This window comes from Oryzias latipes, chromosome 20 (genome assembly GCF_002234675.1).
Source record: "Oryzias latipes chromosome 20, ASM223467v1".
NCBI classification, from domain to species: Eukaryota; Metazoa; Chordata; class Actinopteri; order Beloniformes; family Adrianichthyidae; genus Oryzias; species Oryzias latipes.
Genome location: NC_019878.2, coordinates 14,631,517 through 14,654,293, shown reverse-complemented (window position 1 = coordinate 14,654,293; position 22,777 = coordinate 14,631,517). Strand labels below are relative to the sequence as shown.

Here is a 22,777-nt window from a genome sequence, read left to right as displayed (position 1 = left end):
TGCCCCAGTCTCAGCATTATGCCATTAATGCACAAATTCAGTCTTTTAACTTTAGCAGTACCTACAAAATACTTTATATATAAATATACACATAAATTATAAATATATTAAAATCTTGGTTTTTCTCACGGAAAACGTTCTGAAAGAGTGTATCCTAAGGAACATCCATGCCAAATTTGGTGTCTATACCAAAAAAATTATTATTTTACCAAGCAGTTCAACTAAGGATGCAGCCTCTCCACACGTCATATGCAGCAGCAAACAGCAAACTCATTCCCTTAAGCCACATTTAAAGTCTTTTCCATTCATCCGCTTTGCTGTTAAGTCTAGTTTAGACAGTTTTAAAGTAGTGCTGGATCCTTAAAAAATGTCTTTATTTATTTCTTGCTCTAAAGTTTCAAAAGGGATGTGACTTTGAGCTTGATGAGAACAACATTGTCAATTTTTTTCCTTCCAGTTTTCACAAGTGCATCAGTGAGCGTGCGTCTCGGTGCCCTGAACTCCTCGGAAAGCTGTTCTATTCTCGCCTAATGCAATGCTGTTATTTTATGCCCCTACTTGATTGTGCCAGCAAGAGGGCAAAAGATTATGTGTGTGCTCATGTGTCCATGCCAGGCATTTTGTGATTGTGCGTCTAAACTTGTGCTGCGGGGCAAAATGCAAGATGATAGCAAATGAGAGGAGAGAGGAAATCGATGTGGGAGCCCTTTGAAAGCCTTGGGAGAGACATGCACACTCTCACAGTCTGCAGCTGTGACAGCCGAAATTCTTGCTGTCTCTATCTTTTGTGTGCTAATCTGACAAACAAACACCAAAAACCTCGCAGCAATTTCTTGTGGTATTTGCATGTACAGAACAAAATAAATAACTGCGTGCGAAAGCTTGTACTTGACTGGAGAAGAGAGGTTAAAACTAAAATCTTCTGCGGTTTTTGCTGCTAAAATACCACTGGCTGACATAATGTCAGTCACCATAATGCTTTCAGAGAGCTTAGAATCAAAACTCCTCGCTTAACTTTGCATCTATTGAGCGGCCTCAAAACAGAGAGGCAGACAAACCAGGAGGAAGTGGTCAGCAAGAGCCTCGAACGCCAAACATTCAAAATCCCCTTAAATCACAATGAGAAGCAATTAGTCACAATCGACAGCCATGCTGTGCCAGCAGTCCCCTTCACAATGCAGCCCTGCGATTAATTTGAGGAGGTTTTAAAAGTCTTGATGAGAACGGTTCTGCTGTGACAGCAGGGAAATTAATTTGAGCCCCTGGAACAGATCACAGAAAACACGAGGTGTCAATCACAAGAGAAGACTCGGAGGCTGTGAAATCGGTTTAATTGTTTGGTGTTTAAATGTTTGCTTTTCCCCGCCTCTGTCGCCGTCTCATCCAACTGAAGATCAGATATTTGACAAGTTTCTATTTGAGCTTCGAGCAGAATAAACGGAAAGCTTTGTGTGTTGAGGGTAACATACAGATCTGCTGCAACATTAAAGCCTCTGACAGGTCTGTGCAGAGTTTACTGTGCAGGGCTCTGCTGCAGCTTCTCCAGTCCTGGTTTTCATGACTCTGCCATCTAAAAACTGCTAACTAGGTCGACTTAGCCCTCAAAAGCGCTCCAAAACATATTACATTTTCTGAGCATGGCGCTAAATATATATGACTTATTTATAGTTTACATCCAGTTGCAGGCAGAAGTGATGAAATAATTGGACAAGTCCAGGATTTTTCTATAATTTCTCATCTGTTCAAAGTTCTGGAAGAGTTTAAAGCTTTGGCATATCAAAACGCAAATGTATTTAATCATCCAGAGACCTTTACGAATAAATATTTTTGAAAATAAACAGGATGTACTTGTAGCCCTGGAGATGCATTTTTGATGAGGAAAAATTCTTAAAAGTTTAACCAAAGAATTAAAGTTCTGATAGATCACTGAAAAATATTATATAATACTTATTAGCTTTGATTTAACCTATAAGAAAAATGTCAGAAATGGATTCTGAGGTCCACTTGGTTTGTCATAAAATACACATAATTTTATATTTAAGAAAAAAATGGTGTCTTATGAGTTAAAGACCCAGTCCAATGAAAATGGTGTTTTTTATGTTTTTAACATGCTCTCATAGCATTTTTCTCCTGATTGAGGACATGTAAAAATGAAGCTTAACATTACATTTCTGAGTATTTCTTTATTAAAATTGTTGTGATTCAGGAGCAGATGCAAAAATATTGTTTGAAAAAGCTTGAAGGTATGACTTAGAAGCTACTACAGCAAGTCAAAAACTGCCCCATTCTAGAGCTGGGGGCATCCAGTCGTAGACGACCAGATCCATGTTTGTCTTTAGGAAATAAATGGCATAAAAGACAACTGAAACTCTTTTAAAATAAACAAAAAGAAGATTGGAGGTGGAACTTTTACAATCTTCATGCGAAGATGTGTTCTCTGTGTTCCCTAAAGTAAAGTGCAAGAAAGACATCTGAATTCTGCTCTAAAGGTTTTCCTTTTCCCTGTTTTGTGGAATCTGAGTGTATTTGTATACTGAGGGGGGTAAAAGAGCTGATGTGAAACTACTGAATCTTTCTGTTGAGGAAGGTACTTTCTTGTTAGTGTGTGGAGTACCCTTTGAACACTGAAATGAAAAGATTTCACCTCCAATTCCCTGTCATCTCCGAATCCCTGGCGGTATACGTTAGCATGTGTGCACGTTTAGGAGGGGGGTAGGCTAAAGAGATTTAAATGCATCTATTCAGAGAAACGCATTTCTGAAAAGGAGACCAAAAAAAAGAAAGCAGTTAAGACTGCGTTGTGTGAGGAAGGACTCTGAAAACGGGTGATTTGGTTAAACAGAGGTTCATAATGGACATAATTATTGCACAAACCAATTACCTTAAATAAATGATTGCTCTCTTCAGCAATCACGCGTAGTGTGTGCTATAATCAGGAACGGGCAAATGCTAGTTGGAGGTGTGCGTGCACGTGGCTGATCGGGCCATTTTTGCGATTGTGTGTGCGTGACACTGCCTGCAAGCCTATCAGACAGACCGCAGGATTAAAGCTTCAACTCAGCTATAAAAAGGGTCTGTGTTAGAGTAAAAAGGGTGAAAAGGCAAATAAAAAGAAAGGACTGCATCACGCAGGCTCTCAAAAGCATCTTACATTTCAACTCCAGACGGATGAAGTCAGTGTTGCCCAAGTTTTCCAGAAAGACTCCGTATGGGGCACTTGTCTTGAAGTAAAAGGAGATGTCAGCGCTGGTCTCACCCTGAAAGGTGGCAAAGTGCAGGTAGGAGGATGGTGTGGTGAATGATGCAGCGTTCCAGTAGTTGTCTGTAAAAAAAATAAAAACAAAACTGTTAGCAAGATGAGCAGCAGCTTTTTCAAACTTGCTCCATTAACACTGTGGCTAACATTTAATAAGTCTGATTTGCTCCAGGATAGATTTAATATAAAAACAGTTTCTTTTTCCAATATATATTTCCATTTCTTTAGTAGTCATCCCTCCACTAGGTATTATTATCTTATGCCAATTGTTTGATATAACCCTCTGTGAAAATAATTTCACCCCCTGTAATTCAATTTTCCCCCCATAGTCTATAGTTTTAATAAGATTCAACTGTCAGTCATAAAAAAATTAAGCTCTTTTCTAAATGAAAGAAGGCGCTGGTGTAGATAAAATGATGCCGGACTTTTTTATAATAACTTTTGAAAGAAAGCGAACTCGAGGTCAGCTAATGAAGACGGAGGAGCAGCACGCTAAACAGCTGCTGATGAACTATCAGACTGTGGCTGAAACAGAGACTTGTCCGCTGTCCCCTCTCCCTCCCCACACCTCTGTCTTGCCCTCACAGCTTAAAGAAGACAAAGAGTGCAGGGTAAAATGAGGAGAGAAGATGGAGGGAGCCGTCAGGCGCAGGGGAGAGGCTGGAACACAGACGCAAAGATGGAAAATGAGGGAAGAATGTCGTGCAGAGGGCAGATGAGAGGAAAGCGAGATGGGCTTATGGCGTGGGGAGGGAAACCCAATGTTGGATCAGCTGGAGGAGATATTCGATGTCTCTGAAGATTGGTTTTGGAGCAACACCTGGAAACAGCTGTGTACAAAAAAGAAAAAGAATTTGTGTTTTTGTCACACATAAGCAATTTAAAGGCTTTTGAATCCATTTAATCATCTTTCTTTGTTTAAGAGCCATTTCAATGAAAATCATGTTTTGATGTTTTTAACATGTTCTTGTAGAATTTTTCTTATGATGGAGGACGTGTGATGAAAATGAAGCTTAAAATTGCATTAATGAGTATTTATTTATTCAAATCATTGTGAACAAGGAGCAGGTGAAAAAATAAAATTAAAAAAAAGTTTGTAGTAAAGCAGGCCACAAATTCCCTGCTTGTAGACGGTTAGTTCACCAGCTGTAATGTTAGGTTGGGGTCATGAGGGGCTATAAGCTAGCAGGAAACCACATAAACAGATGGATGATGGGAGGGAGCCAACAGTCCTCCCCACAACTCAAGAGGCAAATTTCTAATGAAATACTGTTGCCCTGCAGAAACTATGTCCTGAAAAATGACAAATTTTTTATTTTGGCTAAAAATGGAATAATCATAATTAAGAGACCACCATTGATGCTTTGAAGATATATTAAAAGATGATCAGAGTTGGATTTTTATGTAAGAAATATCCCAGCTTATAACCTTATACAGAAAACACACAAGCTTATCTTTTTTTTTAGTTAAGTAAAAAGGTATTTTTAACTGACAGTTCTGGTTTTAAAAGTCATTTCCAATGCGTGTAAATGCATTGCATGTGTTTGTGAGTGCAGGCATCCAGCAGGGTTTGCGTGTGTCTCCTGGTTCTGTGTGATAAACGTCCTCCACTGACAGGGTGGAGCTCCTCTCCTCTTCTTCCTGCCTCACATCCCATCACCAGGGGCAAGGGCACTCAACAACCAAGCACAAACACACAGACTCACACAGAAACACAACCCACTGATGCCGCCTTTGTGATTAGTGTGTTGGAAGTTGAAATACTATTCATTTCTCCATCAGAGGCAAAGCCAATTACCAGACAGAGCTAATTCAGAACTAACAGGAGGGCGTCTAGTGAGGGCACAGAGGCAAATAATTATGTTTGTCTCAATATAATGTGCCACTGAAGAAAGAAAACACAAACCACATATATTGTGACACAAATAACATGCACAAGTGCTTGTATACAAGGTGATAACGGCGCATAAAATCAAGTCACAAAAAAAGAGAGGAGTTATTGTATAAACATATTTACAAAAAAAGAAGATTTCACTCAGAAATACATTTAAATATCTACATGACATGAAAAATGCTGTCAGGCTAACATATAATTAAAAAACAAAAGAAAAACAAGAGTTTGAAGCATGAAAGCAGAGAGGAGGCCAACAAAGAAGTAAGAAGCAGACTTGAAAAAAATATGGCTTGCAGGCAAGTCTGTGTTGTAGGAACCAAAGGAGAATAAAGGACTGAAGAGCTGACAGAGACCCACATTTGGAGAGAAAACAGAGTTGTGGAATAAAAATGGAAGCCAAATCATAATCCTCTGTTTGCCCTTTTGCCAGACTGACAGATGTAACAGTTTGGCAATCCTTTGCTGCAAATTTATCATTCCCATAAGGAAAGATTCATCTGACAAATCTTTTAAACTCTTTAAAAAACCATTACTAACTCATTAATCATTATTCCTTGTTTGTGTGGAAGTTCTGTGTTTGCAAGGCACAAGAACAAGAAAAATCCATGAAAAGGATTCATCAATGGATTTGTGTCTTTTAAAAAAACAATATATTCTTTTAATAGGTAATTTCATCAACAAAAAGACTAAATAAACTATTTTATGAAAATATATTCTATATTAGCACTTCTACAATTTTTTTAGCTCGAATAAGTCATGCCAAAGCTAAAACTAAAGTGCCTATGGTTTAGTTTACCTGGAACTAATTACCATTTTCTTCACAAAATGACAGTGCATTACATATGGTTTACTCTGGTTGTGCTTAATGATGCCGAAGCAGTTCTAAGAGGTACGCTGTGTTCTGTCAAAATGTTTGGTTGGGTGTAAAGTCCGGTATATCAGCGGTCAGCCAATACATCAATCGTATCCAGAATCGTGCGGTCTAGGAGGTTGTTTTTGCTGTGACTGTCCGCGATAACTGCTGAACTTCTGAGTGGCGTTTATACTTTTCAAGTCTCCAGTGTTTATTTTTAATCAAACAAGTTAGGAAGTACCTAACGTCGTCATTTAAATTTTCATCATCAGCAGTGTTAAAAAGACATTTTTCTATACAGAGTTTGCTCCGGCAACACGTACTCTAATTGCTCGGAAGGAATTCAGGTTAAATGACGCGATTGCACTATTGGGGTATAGTTCCAGTCTCAGTTGACGGCATCAGCGGGTGGCACATTTCCCAGCTATTGAGATTGAATGCTTGATCTGATGGCCTTGCAACCAAAGCAATTAAAAATCGTCAATCAATTAATCAAGCCTTATTGTAAATACGCCAATGTAGCTAACATATACTGTAGGTGTTTGACTGTTTTTTTTTTTTTTTACAAATAAGATTGGGAGTTAGTGTAGACACAGTAACATTTGTTTGTCTCATTCATGACATAAGTTTGTAAATAGACCATTAATTGTTGGTGACTCAGTGCACACAATATGGCAACAATTAATGCAAAAATCCAAGATGCTACAATGACATTTTGAAAAATATCACAAAAGGTGCCAGAGAAATAGCCTACAATGGCAAATGCTATGTTCACATATTCCAAAATGCCACAGCATATTGACCTACATGTAAATACAAGTTTTTCAGCAAATTTGGCAGGTAATCGGGAGAAGGCAGTTGCACTTTTACATGCTGCGTGATGGGCAGGTAGGTTTTACGAAAAAGTTAAGATTTTATAGTGACCGGACAGTTTTTCTCTGAAACTTGACACAGGTCAATGGCCGCCCACGTTTTGAGGTCGCTCTGTTACAGTCATGTGACAGGCAGAACGGCCCACTTTTTAAAATACCCCCGGGCTACCGGGGGGCTGGTGACTGGTGGCACTGGTATTGACGGCCACCATCCTGAGACATTTATACATCGTCCAATCAGAGAATTCAGCTGCCACTGCCCAGTGGCCGCACATCTGTCACTCAATTTTGTAACGGTGTCATCCCCGCCTGACGACTGACTGACGCCTGATGGCCACCGTCTACATTCATGACCACGCCAATGATTTTCAAAAAATCGAACCGCAGCATGAAATCATCAAGACTCTGCCGATGCCTCCCTATCACAAGGTGCCAGTTGTATTTGTGACCGTAGCATAAAAAGTCAACTATCTTTGGTGAACATGACTTCCAAACTGTCCTTATCTGGCTCCACAATTTCATACAGTCCCATTGGTCCGTCCTTTAACAGCTTTGTTGAACCAGATTCCTGAATCTTCAGTGTCATTTAACCGAACAGCTGCTGACCTCTGCACTGGCACAAAGGGACATGATAAAAAAGAAGCCTGCTGAACTGTGGAGGCTGACATGATGTGAGATAGAGTTCGAGGTGAAGTCTGGGTCTGAAAGCCAACTGGATGATTCATCTTTCTCCGGTTGACCAGATGGGTCACATGCCAGCACCAACAGATGGTAAGGATGACTGACTGCACCGCCGCAGGTCATTAACTCAGACATTTGCAGGCACACAAACAAAGACGAGTACTATATAGTGCACAGAATCACATTACAAGTACAAACAATGTACATGGCTGAAAACCAGAGGAGGCAAAACACATGAAAACAGAATGTCATCTGATCTCAAACCTTAGTTTTTTTTCAAGAAAACAAACAAATTACAACTAATTAAAGTTTTTCACACATCACGATTTCCTATTTGTCTCTGCAACATCGTTTGTGAATGACTAAAATGACCTAATTTGCACTAAGTGTCCCTGAAGGCACCGCTCAGATAGGACTGTTCAAAACACTTGAGCCTGTCTGGAGTTCCGGAGCGAGTTAAACGCGGCCACATCAAGAACACATTTATTTCTCACGCGTTTCCACCGAGACCCATTTTTCATCTCATCGGTGCGACGGGGCCATCTGTGGCCTGTCACTTCATGGTCTAGGTTTGCTATTCGCGGGAAAAATGCAGCACTGGAATATTCAAGTAATTAGTTTGTGTCTGTCATTTGAGACCCACAAAGTCTTTATCAATCTCACAAAGTAATTAAGTTGCTTGTCAGACATTATAGCAATAAACCATTAGAGCTGTGCAAATGAAGAAAAGATATGAATGAAAGAGAAACAAAAACCCGTTAATTATTTCTTTCTAATTATTTCCAAGTAGTTGGTAGATGTAAGAACATATCTGTAACTCTTTCTTGTATATGTGTCATTTCTCTGTAATCAGATTGACATGTGAGATTGAATGCTTCAACGAAATTGTGCATTGTTAGATGGCTGGCGTTCAATCAGGCTTCATTGTTGAGACAAAGGTCTTCTTAAAGTGTGACAAGTTCAAGATATTCTTTGAAAATGCTCCATACATCTAGTGCCATTAAACTAAAATAAGAGACAAAAATAGCATGACCAGAGTTATGACGAACATCAGTTAATGAGGCTTTAATCGTCGGGGGAAATCAATGAATTCAGCCTGTGGACTTTTTGGAGTTATTTTTTTTCCTAAGCGGCAAATAATACCTGGAACCCGTTCTGCTGAGATTAATGCATGCTCATGGGACATGCAGGGCAGTTATTGACTGCAATTATAGGATTTACATTAGGTCCTGTGGCATCGCTGACAGTGGAGCATCATAGATCTTTCCCACAATTCCTTGTCTTGGAGACAGCTGTGATAAAGTCAACTTGGCGAGGTCAGAGAAGTTTGTCATTAGCTTAGCGCCTTGATGAATGAGGCTCAAACGCAAATAAGTTGTGACAATGAACAATATCTTTCCAATCAAGTGCTGATATTAAATTAGCGAGGCAATAATATTTATGTTTCATAAAGCAGGTAGCCTGTAGTTCTCTACAGAGATTTTTGTTTAAGAGGCAGAACATTTCAAAATGGCAGTTGGAACTTCAGATTCCCATGTGATAACTTGAATAAAATTAATCAGTTATGAGGATTTTTTAAAGGGCATTTGTGTTTTTGTATTTAAAACACATTAATATTTTTTGATATTACCGCAAAAACAAAAGTAACATCATGTAAGAATACTGAAATATTTATGCACATGAATTTACTTTTTGTAATCATATTAACACCTTTGAATTGAATTTTTTTCCTACTTTATATAATAAAAAAACTCAAACAATATAGCAAAATACATAAAAAAAGAGATTCACTGGTACATAAAGTTACAGGGTCTTTTTTTGACCATTTGTGTTTACTGGACCAAAAAGATTATAAAACTGCAGGCAACAAAAGTATTAACCAAAAGTGACATCTAAAATACTTTTGTAAATATGACAGGTAAACGTGTGAACATAGAAAATGTGTTAATGTAAATAGTCAAAAAGAAACAGAATCATTTAACATCACTGCCGAAACCCTGTTAACATCAATAAATTAAATAAATTGTCTATATGGCATTGAAGTAGCCATGAAAACGGACTCTTATTGCCTAACACACAATACTCACTACCATAGAAGCTTTATTCTTTGAACACAAAGTTACACTTGCTACTGCCAAACACAAGAGATGTGTGCACATGTGCAGAACACCTTCCTGGAAACTTCAGTACAAGATATCAGTCATTTGTGTAAAAAACCCATTATATGACAGCCAGTCGTCTTTCTTCTTAATGAGAGGAGCTCCATGCATGGTAGGAAAAGCATCAATCATACATGGAGGATCTACTCACGTGTAACAATTTTAATATACATTTAATATGCCTTAATGGACCAATGTATAATGCATGCTCCATGTTCCAGTGTCTTAGCCAGTACTACGGGAAACATAGCTCAAAGTTGACTTCATTTTAAACTTTGTTAATATGGTCACCCATTATAAAAGAGGGTGAGCTGTATCACATGCTCGTGTAGGGATAACATAGCGAGACAAAAGGAAGATGGCTCCATTTAAGTTAAAGACAGATCCATCTCAAGTAATTGTGTTTGCCACCCTTCATGACTGGCCCACCCCCAAACACACCAACAGATGTGAGGTTGTGGGTCATTAAATCACGTTTTGTTTGTATGTGATGAATCTTTGTTATGGAGAGACATTAGTGAGAGGGGCACCAGGTTGTTGATGAAGGGGACCATAATCAGTGTGACACCAGAGAGGAGGAAGGGCAGGTGTTCTGTCATGTTCAGCATCCTTGACAGAACCAGGTCACTTCCTGCTGAATGAGTGGAAGGATGGAATGATGGAGACAGAAATGAATGAAAAATTCAAGCGAAGAAGCTTATCTGCAGTGCTGTACATTTGAATTCTTCCTAGTTGGAAATCCAGCATTGTCTCTCTCTGGAGGTACAGCTCCTTCTATTATTCCCTTTTGTCAGAAAAATGAGCCGTGGATGGAGTACTTTGTGAAGTATTATTATTGTAATGAACTCATCGCCTTGTTCTGAAGACCCATGTTTGTGCTTCCTCCATGTACGATAGTAGAATTCACAAAAATCCTTTCAGTTTCATTGCTGAAACTAACAATGTACTGATAAAAAAACAACTTTTGAAGACAAAGTCCTTTTAATTGAGAAAATCACACATTTGTAGTCCAATTTTTTATGTCTGGAAGCAAAATCTGGATTGTGTTATTATCAGAAGCACTGGCTTTTGTCCAATAACAAAGCTGGAATAAGGATGTTTAACTTTGGCCTTTATTTCACTTCCAGGGAGTTTTGAGTTCAGGTAATGCCTGAATGTAAAAAAAAGAAAATTAAGCCAAAAAAACAATTAATTTCTGGCAGCACTTTTTGTGCCTAAAACCAAAAACACAAAGCAGCAGCAGTCGATGTGAAACAAAGCAGACGTGTCAAACAGACAAAACCTCCACAGTGTGTTTTTCTGAGGGAGGACAATGGACTTTCTTGACAAGCTGACAGTCACTGTGTTATTGTCGAGTTGACACAAATGATCTTCACATAGCAAACAGTTACTGAAGATCTGGATGACCTTTTTTAATGGGGCTGCTCCCTTCATGGTTTTAGGGAAAACTTTTTTGCAGGTGTAAATGTCAACATAGAAATATTTGATAGTTCAGATTTGGGTGAAACAGTCAAAATCACGAGTTATATAGAAGTGATCTTTGTGACAGTTTCATCTGACCCAAAGCTGTTCTGTGCTGGCGCTGATTACAAGAACAGAAGAAGAACTGCGTCCTGGTCGGGGCACGTTTGTGTTTTCTACTGTATCTGAAAATGTTTCCCTCAGAAACAAGAGAAAGCGGGGCTTGATTGAACAGATACAAATACAAAGACATGAGGGTTTCAAGAAAAAAGTATTATTGAAATGGTGGACCCCTACAAACAGAGCATCACACTGAATAAAAAAAAGAAAAACACAAATAAGATTTAAGTGTTCGTCTAACTTGAGTCTTGAGTATCCTGCTAGGACAGTGCATTATTGAACCCATAAATCCCTCTTGTGGTTTCTATATGTGCAGGTTATTTTTACAGCAATAAAACATTCCACATTTTTCCGATTTCTTTTGTTTTTTTTTCTCTTTTACCTCTAGGAGTGTTATAAACTTTGACATTTGAAGCAAACAGTATCTCTAAATGTGTGTAAGAGTGCATGGCTGAGGAGCATCGATTGGACGCCATCCCATTTTTATATTTTGCTTTCTCCCACACATTCTCTGCAAAAAAAAGAATGTAAGTACAATACAACAGTGCAGTCCATCAAGGCTGTGTAAAGGTGGACAAAAGAGGCAATCTAATGACTGTGTGGGGTTTCTACAGGTTAGTTCTGTCACTAGCTTTCAATGTCTGGAGACTCTGGGATGTCAAGTGTGGGTGGCTGACTTTGATGCATTCACAGACAGCAGATACATATTTGGAAAGAAAAAAAGACTTCAAAGTACAAAAAATATCACAAAAATAGCGTTTTAAATGATTGACTGTTATATAACATTGTTTAAGCCACCGATAAATATGTGTTCAAACAAAATGAATTGGCTAATTACTTGACATCACAGGTTTTGTTATTTTAATGGTTTCCTGATATTATTTCCGTTGATGCACAGTCACAGATTTAAACTGTTTCTTGTCACTTTTACAAGCAGCTCTGCTTTTCTCCTGTGGAAGTCTGAATCTCTTTGTAGCGATGACAGTTCAGAGTGGTTTGATTTTATGAATAATGCGATATTTCTTTTTTTACGCTGAGAAAAAGATTGAGGGTATGAGGTCACAGGGCAGAGGACTCTACCTCTTCATATGTTGTTCTGCATCATTTCACTAACTCTGAAACGAAAGGATGTATCTTTTGAAGTATTTTACTGCTGACTGGCTTCTTCCAGGAAAATGAAATATGTTCTCAGTTATTTTATTCCCTTTTCCCTGAATATTAGGAGACAGGAGAAAAAAAATACCAGTGTAAAGAAAGATGAGATGATAAAATGTGATGAACAGCATATTTTAATTCAGCTGCAATAGTTTCTGCTGGAATATCATTAGGCCCTTTATTCACATTGAACAAAAGAACTGTCTTTTGTTCAGGATGATGTAAAACGGGGAGTTTTAATGGGAGTTCTTTTCAAGACCCTGAAGATGCTCGCTCTTCATTCAGTATTTCATGAGCCTTTCACAAAGGTTATGACATTATGCCTCTACGACCAGCTGAGAATCCATTTGAAAATAAAGCCACTCCTCTCTGTAGATGACTTGTAGAAGGTCATTAGCACTCTTATTCCAACCCAATTAGGCCACTGTTACTGAAGTCCGCGCGACTCATTCAAAGGTCGATTTTATGTTGGCAGCTAATCCATAAATGCTCCTGCTACTTTTCCTCTTCCTGTGCAAGACTAAAGTTTGCTCCAGGATCTCACTGACCCCTATAAGCCTGGCATGATTTAGCTCTGCTTTAGAAACTTTCACTTTTTCCAGAATTCAAGCTAAACCCTGCTGCTTTAACATGCCCACATCAAATGCTATTCGCACGTCAAATTTGCAGCCGATGCCTCTATTTCGTCAAAGTCGCTGTTGAACGTGTGTTTAAAAATGTGTTCATGACCTTGATGCTCCAGACATGTGTGGGAGGAGCTACATACTAAAAGTTGTCAGCCTCATCACAATATACTTTGGTTGTAAACATCATTTACAATGCATGAAAGATGTCGATGATGTTCACTTCTCCATCTCTGGGTTCAGAAATCATTCAGAGACTCTCCTAGTAAGGTAAGGGTCATCATCTACTGCAGGAGCTGCGTCTGAACGACTGCCGCTTGCAGTGGTACTTCTGTCTTTGTGACCCAGTTTGAGGATTTGCTATCCCCTATTGGTCAGAGGAGGGAAAAAATAAGAATAAAATTAGAGAATCTTTTTGCTGTTGTCCCGATGGAAAAAAGAAATACATTACAAAGTTGAGAAGCAAACTGATCAGATTCTTCTCCATGTTGGTTTTGGATTCCACCTGCTGATCGCATCATCAACACATCACGGGCAAAGCTGAGTTACTAATTGGTTGACGTGTCTTCTTTTCCTAAGTTCAGATACTGAACTTTCGATGCGCCGCCCAGATCGTCCAGCTGCCAGACTGATGCTCCACGGGACCTCTGATCACATCTGTACATTGACCTAACATTGACACTGGACGTCGCAAAACACGTTTGGTGTGAACGCAGCTGTATGTAGATCACCTTTGTCCAACAAAACAGATGTAGCAGTGCAAATGCTTATTGTCAAATAAGTGGCCATAAAATAAATAACTGCCCTCTAAATAAAAATACTCCTTGTAAGCTTATTTTACTACAGTTTTTTTCTTCAAATTAGTTTATTCGCAAAAAAAAATTCCAAAGCAGTGGCTGGTTTGGCCCCTGTGAAAGGCACGGAAAATTTGTTCGGCATTCTCCTAGAGCCCACAGGGACTTTCTAAAAACCATTTCTGCTTTGCCTGACCATAGTTTACATTGAGAAATTATCACAGAAGTGGTGCTGAGTCACAAAACATTTCCATTTTTGCATTAACAAGTCAATCATTGTTTTCCTAAAACGACCACCAACTCATGGTCTGTGGAAACATTAAACAGTCATGTTTAAGTGCACAACTAGAACGAAAATACAGCCAATTCGAGCACTTTTCTTCCAACTATACCGCTTTCACAATGATGCAGCTTTTTTTTCTTCGGACACGTATTTATTGTTGTCTTGTGTTAAAACTCTCCACGACAGGGCACACATTACTTACTGTCTCCATGGCAACGTAGTGGCCCGACAGTGAGCTTGGCCTCAGACCCTGGTCTGTTTGTGTCACCCACAGCAACTTGGCTGACAGGCAAGTGCTCTTTGTATACCAAGAGACCAGAGTCTTCTCTCCTGCAGGATGAGGTGTAAGAGAAAAGAAGAAGAAAGTTCACATCATCCTTTCACCTCAAATGTCTCCTTTGTCCATTTTTTTTTACAGTTCCCTCCTTTAAGTTAGAGTCATGCTTCTTTCTGTAAGTCAAAATGAAGGAAATAAAACAACACAATAAAATAATAAGTTTCTTCTATAGCCAAGTCTGATGAATGATTTTGGATGTGAAACCCTGGATTTAAGATTACTTTTTTACTCGCAGGCAGGATAAATGATTTATGGGCACTGCAGTTGGGCAACACCAGTATTTCGCCAAAACACATCAGTCTATCATGACTTTTCTGTTCATCTTTAGGTCTTTCAATGTGTGTCAAAAGGCATACGTGTGTTTATCTGCTGGAGAACATGAATACCTTGCAGTGCAAAGAAACTTCCATTAAACCTTTGTCCATTGGCCTTCAAGTGCCGTCCTTTCCTAGTTTTATTGTATTTTTCTTTGTAAAAAAAAAGAGTCAACAAAAATGGAGCATGTGGTCCCCATTACCTGAAATGAAGTTTAATACTCAGATGCTCAGGGACAAATGAAGCAGATGTTTTTATTGTGACCCAAACATTATGCAAATGAGCACACACATCTGGGTGTAACATCTATTTTATTCTTTACCCCAAAACACAAAATTTAAATGTTCTGATTTTTTTACATTAACATGCAGTTTATAGTGATAACAATCATGACTTATACATAATAGTTATTATTGCATCTCTATAAAGTCTAAATTGAATCAAAACTTTGTTTTCGGAAGAACTGAAACCTGCAATTAGCAAAGTTATGATAATTAAATTGGGTATATCGACACGTGAGTACTTAAATTGATCTATTTTTTAAACAGCACCTTCGAAAGCCTTAAATAAATTTTAACAATACTGCACTCAAAATTGTACACATGACTCCATTAGTGCTAAGTGCCTTTCAATAGCATTTTCAAATTAAACTTTGATATTTTATTTATGAGCGTATTTGCATAATGCATGTGGGTGAAAGTTTGCGCATATCCTCTGGTGTATGTGTGTGAGCCCTGAAATCATGGGCGATGACTGGAAACTGTTATTACGATAATATTTCACTATAGACGAAACAAAAAAAAAACAATATTAGCCTGGTGAATGAGAATGAGAGTGAAATAGCTATTAATATAATTGCTTTAAGAGATGAGGAGGGAGACAAGAGAGCAGAAAAATCACCTCTTCTTGTTTACACACAGTGATCCCTCACAAACCTGCAGCATCCCCACACAGACATGCAACTGATATAAATGAGAATATCAATCAGCTGGCTAAAAGGGCTTTGAAACACAGACTGCTGGTTTCAGAGTCAAACGTTGCCATTAAGTAAACATGTAATTGATGGGGAGCATTCATCCTTTAGTCACTTCAATATTTGAAGTTAGATACCCCATCAGGCCCTGCCATTACGACACATTTTGTCTTTCTAAAAATGCTTCTTAAAAATTCAGAGGAAATCTGTGGACGAGTTAACCCGATGACTCTTCATCCTCATTAAACAAGCTAAGGAGGCTGCAGGACTTGTTACTAATAGAGAGGAGTGATGGATTCCAGCAGTTTATTGTGGTGCATGACACACAAAATAAGTTTCTCTAGCTCTGATATAAAATGCAATGTTTATTGATCACATTTAAAGTATCAATCAGGCAATGTGTTACTGTTTCCTAAGGTGTTTGCAGAACAGCAGTCTTATCTCTGCCCTGCACCTGACTGAAACTAAACATCCATTACATTTAGCTGCATTTCTACATAATTAACATTAGGTTATTAAAAAAAAAGATCATCTCCCTTCAGGAAGCATCATGACGCAACGATTGGGTCACAGAAAAAAAAATGAATTAAATGGCAGTAAGGAGTGGAGGATGGAAGCGTTGGCTCACACTAGATTTTATTTGGTTTTCTTTTTTTAATTTTAATTTAGTTATTTAAAATAAATTGTTTTGAAGAAATTGAGGAACTTTTGTATGGAGTTTAAATGGACGCATAAAAATGAGTTTTTTCCCTCACTTTGCATGTCATAATACTATTAATATTGGTATTTGAAATGACAAAACTAGTGAATATTAAGATTAAGATATCTAAGATTGTCCTGTATTGTTTTTTGTTTATGTATTTGGACTGCATGTTAGACTTATTGCCTCTTGACTTTTGTCTTCTAGTCCTAAAATACAATACAATTATGAAAAACTATGTGTAGTAAGTGAAGTCATAAAGATATATGTAAAATAATTTCTTAAAATACAATTTATAATTTATTTTTAATGAGCTTAGGTGGAAAGAGGCCACAGCTGTCATTTTTCTTTTACTCAACACTTAGGGACTCTTTTTTTCCTTTGTCATCACTCTTTTGCAGCCAAAAACAACGAAAGCCTTATTTATCCAGGAGTTAACAAACAAAACTTTTGCTTTCAACTTCTCTTTCAAAATAGCCAGTTACTGGTCCGAAATCTGTGGCACGCTTCTCTTAAAGATCTTGTGTCTTTTTCATCCTGAAGGAATCTCCTTCAGCAAAAACATAAGTTATAATATATAAAAAAAAAAAAAAAATCACTGGCATGGACAAGACTGATGTAAGGCCTGCAGACTTAATGAACTATGAACAAAAGCGCGATGAGGAACGTGAAAAATGTAAGAGAAGAAGTAGACGTAAACACACAGATAAGAAAGACACATTAAGTCAGAAAACTTTGGACATATGACGGAAAAAACCCCATTAAAATCTGCATTTCTAGAATAGCTAACCGGAACAGTTTTTTTTATACTATTTATATCACAGATGTGATCATATGTTGTTGCTGGAAAGAAATGATTTAACCCTTAAGGATGCAGAGAATGGCTTCTCATTATTCTGGACAACCATATTGAATAACAACAGGCTGTTGTCATGGAGATGATGTTCTCCCTCTTTTTGAAGGATAAAATAACTGGCTTGCATCAAATATACAAGTAAACAACAACAACATCAACAAAAGATAAGAAATGACAATTACAGTTTATGTTGACAGTCAAAGCAAAGTAAAAGACTGATTGGTTTTGACTGATGTGCAAAGCTGGCTTACCATTGTCTGGAGTCAGCATCACAGTTGCAGTCGTATTTAGGGTCGGTGCAGTTTCGGTCGATACCACAGGCACATTTCTTGATGCCGGGGCCCGAGCCTCCCCAGTATAAATGCTTCTCACTTCCTCGACCCACCCACCATGTGAAAGGGGTCCCATCTGGGAGTCAGAAGAAACAAACAAACAAACAAAAAGCCCAGAAGCAAACATGTAAGTTATTTTTGCAAAGAAGAAACCCTCCTCTCAGGAAGTATGTCTCTAAAGTATTGCAGCTTTCACATTCATTACATTTCTTGTGAACACAGACCTACAGACTCAAAATATGGACACAGATGACAATACACTTTACCAATTCTTCTTAAATGCAACCAAAACATAGACTATGTATTGTTCATCTTGTGATTAAGTTTGTGTTGCACACTGACAGCCAGCTACACTGTAAATGTCATTTAACCAAAGAAAATTATTGGTGTCATATTTGACATGATTTCTCCCCTGAGGTTCATCATCATTCCACTGCAGTAGAAGAGCTTTTTCTTTTGCTCATTTCAAAATGGCTTCTTCGATGAAATCTCAATAACACTTAGAGTGAGAAAAGTTTTGTTATTGTTTCTGTAAGTACTACTTTCTATATTGAAAGAATGCTAAATTTATGGATATGTAATTCTTTATGATACAGGTACACTATATTAAAAATGTGTGGATCAAATTTGAGACAGTGGGTAAATAAGGTGAGTTTTTTCACGTAACATTTATGTCAACATTTTTGTATCTTAAAATAACATTGTTGTGAGCAAAAACGTACGCAAAAATAATAATATTGCAACCTTTTTGTAGATTTCATCAATTGTTTAAAAAAACCAAATGTCTTATCTAAAAAAAATGTAATGTTTTCTTTCATGTAGTAGGTTTTACCGGGTTAATTGCCTAACCATCTCACACTTTTTGTTCCTCAGTCAGAGATTGCGTCTTTGCATCTGCATTTCTATTCATCTTGTCATTTGACTTGTGCATATACATTCCTATGAGGGAATCGGCTGATAGCCAAACAGCTAAACATGTTGATGGACGTTGATTTCTGTGTGTGGGCTGTTGCGTGTTTTAATGAATAGATTAGAGGTGAAGGCTCACTGCTTTTCAATAAGATTTATTATATTGTTTTCTTTACTGGGATAATGTATTCCAGCATGGAGAGGAACTAAAAAGAGAGATAAGTTAAAATTTATTGGTGGCTGGCAATATTTGACATCGAGAACGGAGGAAACAATATTGAGCTGTATTCCTGGAAAATAAGCCACGCTGTCAATATCACTTTGTCAAATTCTATCAGAACAATGACCTCTCTTGGGCCACATTTTTCCTTTTTTGTCCTCTCAGAATAGAGGATTGAAGCAGAGATTTGATGCAGCACAATTGTATTGATGGGTTTCATATGATGTAATATGAGACTGTTTGTGGAAGAAACTGCAAATGTGCTTGTGTGTTTATATATTGTATATTATAAGGGTCTGTGTGGGTGTTTGTGATCCTAAGAATTTATTGCCCTGATGACTATGAGACTCATGTCTCCTCAAGCAGTGGGATAATCAGTGCTGCCTCCAAATACTTCATAGTAATCTTTCTTTAGACATGCATGTTTCTGTTATTAGTTAATAAAAGTATATAATAAAAGAATCAAGCTTTGGTTTAGCTTAGCTTGTCGCAAATACAACTGCAACCGCACGATGGGGAGCAGTGGCGGACTTAGCAGTTTGAGACCTCACGTGAACAATAACATGGGGCCCTCTGCAGCAGTTGTATAACATTTTTTTGTCAATCCTTACCTATAGGGTAAAACGTCAAACAACTTCCTTACTGGTATGTTTTTTTAGACAATGTCAATGTCAAGAATCCAAACATTTTTATAACAATTTAAAAACTGACAAAATCTAAATGTTAAAGAAGTGTATTTTATATTATAAACATTCATTTTAATTGGTAAAATATTAAATTCATTAAATGCACTAATATGTTAATCCCTCAATTCCTAGATTTTCAGTCTTTTCTTTAATTGGTCAGGTTTTGCTAATGAAAGCAATACAAAAATATTTGAAAAAGAGAAAATAATGAAAAACATAAAGAATCAATGTAAAAAATTAAGAAATATTTTCAAAGTTACCATTTTTTTTCTCTTCCTTTACATTTCCTCTCCTTTTCTTCAACTTTTTAACATTCTTTTAGAGTTTTTTTTAATTCTGTTGTTGTTCTTCCTATTTTATGTCTTCCAGCACTTTTGGAAGAATGGCAACACATTCGTTGTTTTCTCTTTGCCTTATCCTCTTTTTACGGCCGCTCATATTTCTTCATTTAACCACTTTTTAAACAAAATACTGTTTTGAATCATCATTTAATATTTGCCCGTGTTGCCAAAAAGTCGTGGTTTTCCAGCCCAAACGTCATCTAAAAACCACCATACCCAACAAAAAACCATCCAAAATATTAACAAGCGATTAATCATGCATTATTTATTAATTTCTGATTATATTGAACATTTTTAATGATATTACATCCAACACTTGCAGTCAGTCAGAGGAAAATATGAAATAACAGATTCCAATTGAACTAACAAGCACAGACTTTTTTCTCACATATTAAAAACAACCAAATTAAGGTCAGTAAAAAACAATAAACAAATACACACACAAAGAGTTGTAGTTTAATTTGTCAGCCTATCGTGGACAGAAGTAGAAATTGTTCTTGCATTTTTACTATTTAAGGGTTTGTGTTGGGTCCTTAACCTAAAGGTTAAGGAAAAAACAGACTGGCAAATAAACAGTAAACAATGAGCTTGCATATGTCCCTAAAAATGCATATATGTCACTAAGTATGTTTCCCTAAAAATATTAAACACAACACAAAGATAAATGTGCTGGGATTTGTGACTGTAATATGACAAACTGTTGGAATTCTTTGAGTTTTTTCATCTTGTGTTTACATCCTCCAAACCCAGACCACCTAGGCATAAGATTTACTCTAGGAGTGTGTGGAAGGAAAGTCTCTGTAACTGAGAGAAAAAAAAGAAAGATATTTGAGCAGCAACACTGCAGTTTTTGCAGAGTGAGCTCAGTTGGTTTTGGGCACCCGTGTAGACTAGGTACTGCAAGAACTGTCAAGTTGTCAGAAATGGTGTCAATAAAGTTAAGAGACATTTGAACCTCAGTGTAAACATTTACCCACAGAAGAGACAGGGGAACTCCACAAGTTAAGGTTTACCGATGTGAAGAAAATGTTGCAGATCATGCAGGTCAAAGTTTGTTTACTTGTTGCAAAGCCCACGAAAAACACATACATTTATATAAATTCCTCAATCAGCGGCAAAAAGTTACAAGAGGATGATGAGTATGGGTAATTGCATAAGTCAGATTTCGAGGGAATTTGAAGGCATTCATGAAGACAGCAGCACATACCAGATCTTAATGTGTTCCAACAAAACCTGGTGGTTATTTTATAAAAGGAAACAAGTATTAGTGGAGGTATTTCAGTGCACTCTCCATTAGAAGAAGATGAATTTCAGGTCAAATTTGACCTTTTTAAATGTTCTGATAAATCAGTTTGTTTAGAGAAAATTGACCCTATAATTTAAACAATTAAGACCCATTCCAATGCAAAGCTTGTTTTTTGCTGTTTTTAACATGTTCTTGTGGCATTTTTGTCATTATGGAGGACATATAAAAACAAATAAGCTTAGAATTGTACTTTTTTAGTTGTCTCTTTATTCAAATCATTGTGAATCAGGAGCAAACAAAGAAAATGCTGTTTGAAAAAGATTATGGTTGTCACATTAGATCTGCCATTGGCGGTACAGCTAGGAAGCACCAGTGTTGCTCGCCATTTTTGATGTACCAGGTATGTTAGGTTGGGGTTGTGAGGGGTTGTAAGATGGCGGGAAAGAGTGTAACAATAGAATGATGGGAAGTGTGGGTGGGCTTAATCCATGCCGGTGGTCCTGCCCACAACTCAGAGAGGAATTTCTAATCCGCTTTTGGTTAAAGAAAAAAATAAATGATATGTATTACTCTCAAATGGTATAAAAACTGAATTAAATAAAGCACAGAAACAGATTGTGTGTATGCCACAAATCGAGGGCTGGGGAGGGGGTGGGGCACAACTACAGGAAAAGTTAAGGTCGTCCCTGGTTTTACTTCTGATTTGAAGGTCTTTGGGTCAAACAGATGAGAATAGGAGTTTAACCCACAGCAGGTGAGTTGGTCTTTGTCCATGCAAACATGGAAAAACTAATAAAATAACTTTAAAATCAATTTGAAAATTGGCTGGAGGCCATTGTAAGGCAGAAAGGACATGGATGATGTGCGTCCAACAAAAAAACAACTGTCTAATGTTTTGTTTTAGGTGTCCATCCGAAAACTGAAAATCTCATCCTAAGATTTCAGAGCTTCATGTGGACTGTTTGACTGCTTCTGAGTGTTTAACTGTCATTTTTGTGCATCCCTCCATTTTCTGAACTCGTTTTATCCTTTATGGCATCACGGGCAGCTTGAGCTTAACCCGGCCACAGGTGGGGGAGGGCAGGGTACACCCTGAATAGGTCGCCAGTCTGTCGCAGGGCTATAATAACGCATTGCTTTATTTTATTTATTTTGCTGAAATATTTTTATGAATACAACAGCAGAGGAGGATATCTTCAGCATACAAGCGATAAATGAACAAACTGTATTCTAAGAAAGTATATTGAAATATTTTGTTAAATCAGTTTAATTGAATGTTTTTAAATATATAAACCAAAGTGTTAATTTGGGTTAAAAAAACACAAATATTAAATCACAATCAAAAACATTAGTTGAAAACGTTAATTTAATATATTCTTCACATACAATGTTGAAAAACCACTGACTTCTTGCTTTGCAGTCATTCTCTAAATCGTGTGGGGAAAAAAAAATCATGTTTGAGCCACACAGTGCTGGTGATGCTTTTATTTTGAAGTTTAAAGAAATTCTGATTTTTGTGCTAACTTACTGGCACGGCTGAGCGGCAGATGAATGGCAAAGCAGAAAAAATAGATTCTTTTGAGGTGCTTCTAGGTCACTGCATGGGGCTTCTTAGCCCTGCAGCAGTCCATACAGACGGCAGCACAACCCACTTCAATCACAAAATTTCCTGCATAATGATAAATGTCACCTAAAGTTGTATTTTTCAGGA

At 37.5% G+C, this 22,777-nt stretch overlaps 1 protein-coding gene across 4 annotated transcripts in view; it reads right to left on the bottom strand.

Moving 5' to 3' along the window:
• The window catches only part of cntnap2 (contactin associated protein like 2), a 364,810-nt gene that overhangs the window by 44,118 nt on the left and 297,915 nt on the right, over positions 1–22,777 (bottom strand). For all 4 annotated transcript variants that reach the window (XM_020712697.1, XM_020712695.2, XM_011488837.3 and 1 more), the window contains exons 16-18: positions 17,584–17,740; positions 14,354–14,481; positions 3,152–3,322 (exon numbers count right to left, since the gene is read on the bottom strand). In XM_020712697.1, the coding sequence (XP_020568356.1) occupies positions 3,152–3,322; positions 14,354–14,481; positions 17,584–17,740 (456 nt within the window). The remainder of the gene's footprint in view (positions 1–3,151; positions 3,323–14,353; positions 14,482–17,583; positions 17,741–22,777) is intronic.